The sequence below is a fragment of the Sus scrofa genome, unplaced genomic scaffold (genome assembly GCF_000003025.6).
Source record: "Sus scrofa isolate TJ Tabasco breed Duroc unplaced genomic scaffold, Sscrofa11.1 Contig2099, whole genome shotgun sequence".
Classification (NCBI taxonomy): Eukaryota; Metazoa; Chordata; class Mammalia; order Artiodactyla; family Suidae; genus Sus; species Sus scrofa.
Window position 1 is genome coordinate 15984 of NW_018085020.1, and position 6738 is coordinate 22721.

The window sequence follows — 6738 nt, forward strand, 5'->3', positions numbered from 1 at the left end:
GCTAGAGCAGCTCACAGAACTCAGAGCAAAATTTTACTTACTAGGTCACCAGTTCATTATAAAAGGATATAACTCAGGAACAGCCAGATGGAAGCAATGCACAGGGCAAGGTATGCGGGAAGGGGCACACCACTCTCCCCAAATCTCCGTGTGTTCACCAACCCTGACTCTCAGAGCCTAGATCTTTTCAGGTTTAATTCAAACTCCAGCTCCTCTCCCCTGCCCCACCAGATGGCTCAAAATTTTAACCCTCTAATCACTTGCCAAATAACAACACTTTCTTAGGTTACCTGGCTTTCTAAAAAACCTCCTTATTAACATAACAAAAGACGCCTTTATTGTTCTCATCTCTTAGGAAATTCCCAGGGTTTTAGGCACTCTAAGCCATGAATAGAGACAAAGACCAAACATATATTTATTCTAAATCAAAACATCACACCCACCAAGCCATAAAGTTGAGCCTGTGCAGCACCACATCCAGCAGAAGGGGTATATGAGATCAGGCTTGGGCAGGCCCTGAGGATACAAATAATTTCCATAAAAAATTGGTTCTAATGCCCATGGTCCCCAGTCTTGCTATACTCTCTTATCTTTCCCAGTCTGTGCCTATGGACCCATGGTGAGTTCCCTACAACTAGCCCTCAGAGAAGGAGAAAAGTTGAGCCAGGTTTATAGATGGTGCTGTGTGACAGACAGGCACCATCCAAAAATAGATAAAAATAGATAAAATAGAGTGTATTAGTTTGCAAGGGCTGATAAACCGAGTAGATTAAATAACAGAAGATTATCATCTCACAATTGCAGATGCTAGAAATCTGAAACCAAGGTATCAGCAGGGTCATACTCCCTTGAAAGCACTAAAAAATGGTCCCTTCCATGCCTCTCTCCTAACATCTGATGCTTTGCCAGCAATCTGTGTCCACATTTCACCTTTTTATGAGGACACCAGTCATGTTAGATTAGGAAACCACCCTAATCTAACATGACCCCATCCTAGCTAATTACACCTTGAATGACCCTAATTCCAAATAAGGTCACATGCTGAATACTAGAGATTAGTAATTCGGTATGTTAATTTTGAGGAGTTGGGAAGGGAGGACACAAAACACATATGATACAATATGCTGAGGATGGAAAGGAAACAGGCAATATGAATAGATTATATGATAACTATTCTGAGGATGTTGATTATGACCAGATATGGGGGTTGATAGAATATTGTATTGCTTTGGTTTTAAATGAGAAAGATTTTCAAAATTTTAAGGTACATAGGAAGAAGCTAGTACAAAGGCTGAGGAGGAATAACTGGGGGATCCCAGTACCAGAGAGGGCAGTACAGGATGGACGGAGAGAAGAAGGATCAGTATCTCAAGTAAAGGAAGAGAGATTCTTCCCTAATATAACAGTGAGGAAGGAATAACAGAGAAATACAGAATTGAATAGGTTTGTTCTATTTGTTACTAAAAAGTTCAGATAGTTCCCTCATGATGGATTTTTCTTCGGTTTCTTCTTATTATTAAATTCAAAAAAGGAATACAGTCATAAACTGAGAATAAGGAGTCAGTAGTTGCAAGTTTAAAGAAAGAGAAATGTTTAAGAAAACTGCCTACCAAAAGTAAGGGAATGCAAATGGCTGGAGAGGATTACGGGATAGTAGTGGTGTGCACAAGTTGAAAGATTGTTAAACATATATGAAAGAAACATCTACTCATTTGGGTAGACTGTTATAGCATTTTAAGCTGCCAGTATAGAAATGTATCATTAGATTAGTTTGTATTTGTATTTTGCCAAGTTATTGTGGCAGAAAAACAATGACACCAAGATGTCCATTTCTTAGGAAGAGAATACTTGAAATTATTAGCCATGACACCAAGTAGGGAAAAGGGTAGGAAGTGAAGTCAGGAGTGACGAATGAATTAGGAGACATAAAGGGGCCTGATGAGACTGACACAGTGCAGGAGTAGGAGTAGCTATGTAACCAAGTACAGGACTTATACCTCCAGTTTCACTTGCATATTCAATGTGGATGTCATCTGCTGCCCAACTTAAAGGCAGAGGGCACTGGTAAGGGTAAGAATCAATCACAAGTGACAAATATCCAACACATAAATTGATTAAAGATATAAATGTTTATGTTTCACAGAAAAGAATTCTAGAATTGGGCAATAGAGGGGCTCCATGGAGTTGTCAGACTCCCAAGTTCATTTTAATTTCTCTACCATCTGCGTCATATTACATGGTCGTATATGTCTTTTGAGTTCCATTAATCATGACACTTTATAGCCAGAAGAAAAGTAAAGAAGAAAAGAAAGACACAATTTTCCTTTAAGGACACATCCTTAAAAGGATGTGTAATTCACCTTTTAATACAACACCATCCTTTGGTCACATGCACCACGGGAGTCTAGGAAATCTAATACTTGTAAGAGGTTGTCATAGGAAAAGGTAATAATGAGAAGAAATATATGACAAAAAGAGGAAGAACTGATATGAGGGACAATCATCAAGTCTGTGTCACAGAGCTTTATATTGACAATGAACCAATAGGGACTAGGAAAAAATGTATTTATATCTTGCTAGGGGAGAAATGCGATCTTCTTTGGGGCAAAGTGATCATTTCGCCTGGAGGGTAGACTTATGAATTACATCAGTACTTTCTCCTTCAGCTGAACAGATGGTTAGGGAGCCTGAGTCAGAGGACCAAAGTCTGAAAAGTGGTCTCAGGACACCATAGAATGTGCTCTGGGGAAAGGTGAAAATGTGGGATCCATCTGTCATGTTGTAGAAAGATACATCTCCAGCCTCATAATCCAGGAATATCCCCACCTTAAGGGGTCTTTCTCTTAGAGGAAGAGAAGTTTCCGGGGAGGTGAGGGCCCAGTAGTCCCCGTCATAGAGCCTAATGGCCCAGAAACCATTCCGTGGGGACATAGTGAATACCCCCTCCCTGGTCACATTATCTCTACAAATTCCCAAGTCCCAAGATTGCATGTCCCCAACCTCCACCTCCCAGCAGGCCCTCCCTGAGTTGATGCGCAGCTGACCCAGCACACAGGGAATGGAGTTGAATCTCTGTGTGGAGCTGGGAAGATCTTGACAAGTTTCTTGCCAGGTAACCCGCCTCCCTCTTTCAGACACGAGGAGGGCAGGATGGGCAGTGGCTTCATCCAGGGTCACATTTGCTGCAAAGACAAGTGGACTGTCATGCTTCTGGCAATGGTCATAGGCATGGGCCAGAGGGCTCCCGTTCTGTCAGGACTCCTCTGGCCCTGGGTAGATCCAGCTCACTTTTACCCAGGAATCCTCCAGCCACTCCACAAAAAGCAAGTTCCCTGCTGGATCTTGATAGACTCACCAGCTTCGATTTCCTCGTTCCTCTAATATATAAAGAAAAAATAATCATGAGATCTCACCATCTGAAAAATAAATCTGCCTGTCTGTCCAGAAGACCATGAATATAATAAATTTCCTAGGATTATGTCAAGCATAAGAGCAACCAAGGAATATACTCTTTCATAACTTGAACTTCTTTTTACAATCTATTAAATTGTGTCTGACTTGAGACCTGACCCATCTTCTGTGTCTTCTAAGTCAACGTTCCTGAAGGATAAATATCTATAAACTATTTAGGGTGTTTCCAAGAAAATAGGGAACATGGTGTATCTGACCAAAGAAAGTATTTTTCATGTTAGTGTCCTCAGATTTCAGCCCATGAATACCAGTGTACATATGCTCAAAACACAATGTTGCAGTTTAAAAGTGGCTACAATTTAATGTTTCAAACACATTATTATCTGTTAAAATATTGGGTAATCTAGGGGGTGGTTTGAGTTTCTTTGATTTTCAGTATTTGTTGTACACACATAGATATTTATTTAAAATATCTTTGCGGAGACAGAATTAAGATGGCAGAATAGAAGGACTGGAGCTCAACTTCTCTCCTAAAAACAACAAAATTCACAACTAAAGTCTGAGCACACTTCACCAAAATGGACCGGAAACCTTAAAAAATATACCCTACTCCAGAAGAAAAAGAGGAGGACAAATCAAGAGGTAGGAGTTTCTATTTCACGATATAAACAACTCCATACCTCCTGGATGGGAAGCTCCATAGACTGGAAACTAACTGGTTCACAGAGACTCACCTACAGGAGTGAGAGTTCTGAGCCACACATCAAACTCTCACGTGTGGGGATCTAGCACAGGGAGAAAGAGCCCCAGGGCATCTGGCATTGAAGGCCAGTGGGGCTTGTGCGCAAGAGCTCCACAGGACTGGGGGAAACGGAGACCCCATTCTTAAAAGGGGCACACAGACTTTCACGTGCACTGAGTCCCAGGGCAAAGCAAAGTCTCCAAGTGAATCTGGGTCAAACCTGACTGCAGTTCTTGGAGGACATCCTGGGAAAACAGGGGTGAATGTAGCTTGTTGTGAGGGAAGGACATTGGAAGCAAAGCTCTCTGGAATATTCAGCAGCAGCGCCTTTCTCTGGAGGTGGCCATTATGGGAAAATCTGGCCCCACCTGTCAGCCAGCTGCTGAGAAGCCCCAGGGCAAACAACAATCCAGGTGGGATCACAGCCCCACCCCTGAGTAAACAGGCTACCTAAAGACCCCTCAGGCACACAGCTGCTTCTAATCCCATCCAGAGACTAAGCCCCACCCACCAGAGGGATAGGAATCAGCTCCTCCTACCAGTGAGCAGGCATCAGCCCCTCCCATCAGGAAGCCTACACCAAGCCCCCATACTGACTTCAGCTACAGGGGGGCAGACATCAGAAATAAGAGAGGCTACAACTCTATTATCTATAAAAGGTCACCATACCAAAAACCTATAAGAATGAAAGACAGAGAACTATAACTCAGATGAGGGAGAAAGAAAAAACCCCAGAAAAACAGCTAAGCCATGAGGAGATTCTCAGCCTCCAGGAAAAAGACTTTAGACTGTTGATGCTGAAGATGATGCAAGATATTGGAAATAAACTGGAGGCAAAGATGGATAACTTACAGGAAACACTGAGCAAAGAGATACAAGATATAAAACTTAAGCAAGAAGAAACGCAAAATGCAATAACTGAAATAAAGGATTCATTAGAAGCCACCAACAGCAGAATACAGGAGGCAGAAGAATGAATAAGCGAGGTGGAGGACAGATGAGTGGAAATTACACAGCAGAACAGAAAAGAGAAAAAAGATTGAAAACAAATGAAGAGAGTCTCAGAGAACTCTGGAACAATGTGAAATGCACCAACATCCGTATTATAGGGGTGCCAGAAGGAGAAGAGAGAGAGAAGGAAACAGAAAAAATATTCCAAGAGATAATAGCCAAAAAATTCCCTAACATGGGAAAGGAATCACTCGCTCAAATCCAAGAAGCACAATGAGTACCATACAAAATAAACCCAAGGAGGAACACCCTGAGACACATACTAATCAAACTGACCAAAATTAAAGACAAATAGAAAATCTTGAAAGCAGCTAGGGAAAACAAACAAATAACATACAAGGGAACCCCGATAAGGCTATCAGCAGATTTTTCAACAGAAGCTCTGCAGGCCAGAAGGGAGAGGCATGATATACTCAATGTGATGAAAGGAAAAAACTCCAACCAAGATTACTCTACCCAGCAAGGTTCTCCTTCAGATTTGAAGAAGTCAAAACCTTCTCAGATCAGCAAAAGCTGAGAGAATTCAGCAACACTAAACCAGCCTTACAACAAATACTAAAGGAACTTCTGTAGGCAGAAAAGAAGAAAAGAAGGAAAGAAAAAAGAGCAACAAAAACAAATCCAAAGCAATCAAGAAAATGGCAATAAAAACATACATATCAATAATTACCTTAAATGTGAATGGACTAAATCCCCAACCAAAAGACATAGACTGGCAGAATGGATACAAAAACAAGACCCATATATATGCTGTCTTCAAGAGACCCACTTCACTTGTAGGGACACATACAAATTGAAAGTGAGAGGATGGAAGAAAATATTCCATGCAAATGGGGATCAAAAGAAAGCTGCAGTAGCTAATACTCATATCAAACAAAATAGATTTTAAAATGAAGAATATTTTCAGGACAATGAAGGACATTACATAATGATCAAGGATCACTCCAAGAAGGTGTTATAACAATTTTAAATATCTATGCACCCAACATACATTCACCACAATATATAAGGCAACTGCTAACAACCTTAAAAGGAGAAATTGATAATAACACAATCATAGTGGGGGACTTTAACATACAACAATACATTCAAAGGATTGTACACCATGATCCAGTGGGATTTATCCCAGGGATGCAAGAGTTCTTCAATATCCACAAATCCATCAATGTGATACACCACATTAACAAACTGAAGAATAAAAACCATATGATCCTCTCGATAGATGCAGAAAAAGCCTTTGACAAAATCCAACACCCATTTCTGATAAAAACCATTCAGAAAGTGGGCATAGTGGGAACCTACCTCAACATGATAAAGGCCATATATGACAAACCCACAGCGAACATCATTCTCAATGGTGAAAGCTGAAAGAATTCCCACTGAGATCAGGAACAAGACAAGGATGTCCGCTCTCGCCAGTACTCTTCAACATAGTTTTGGAAGTCCTAGCCACAGCAATCAGAGAAGTAAAAGAAATAAAAGGAATCCAAATTGGAAAGGAAGAAGTAAAACTATCACTATTTGCAAATGACATGATACTATACCTAGAGAATCCTAAAGAAGCTACCAGAAAA

The 6738-nt window shown here is 40.8% G+C and overlaps 1 protein-coding gene across 1 annotated transcript; it reads right to left on the reverse strand.

Annotated features, from left to right (window-relative positions):
• Positions 1 to 2356: 2356 nt before the first annotated feature.
• On the reverse strand, positions 2357 to 3377 carry LOC110258457 (butyrophilin subfamily 1 member A1-like; the record flags this gene model as incomplete). Its single annotated transcript, XM_021081731.1, has 2 exons — positions 2357 to 3182; positions 3356 to 3377. Coding segments are annotated over 2 exons (591 nt in total), but the record flags the coding sequence as incomplete, so codon positions are not given.
• Between the last annotated feature and the right edge of the window lie 3361 nt (positions 3378 to 6738).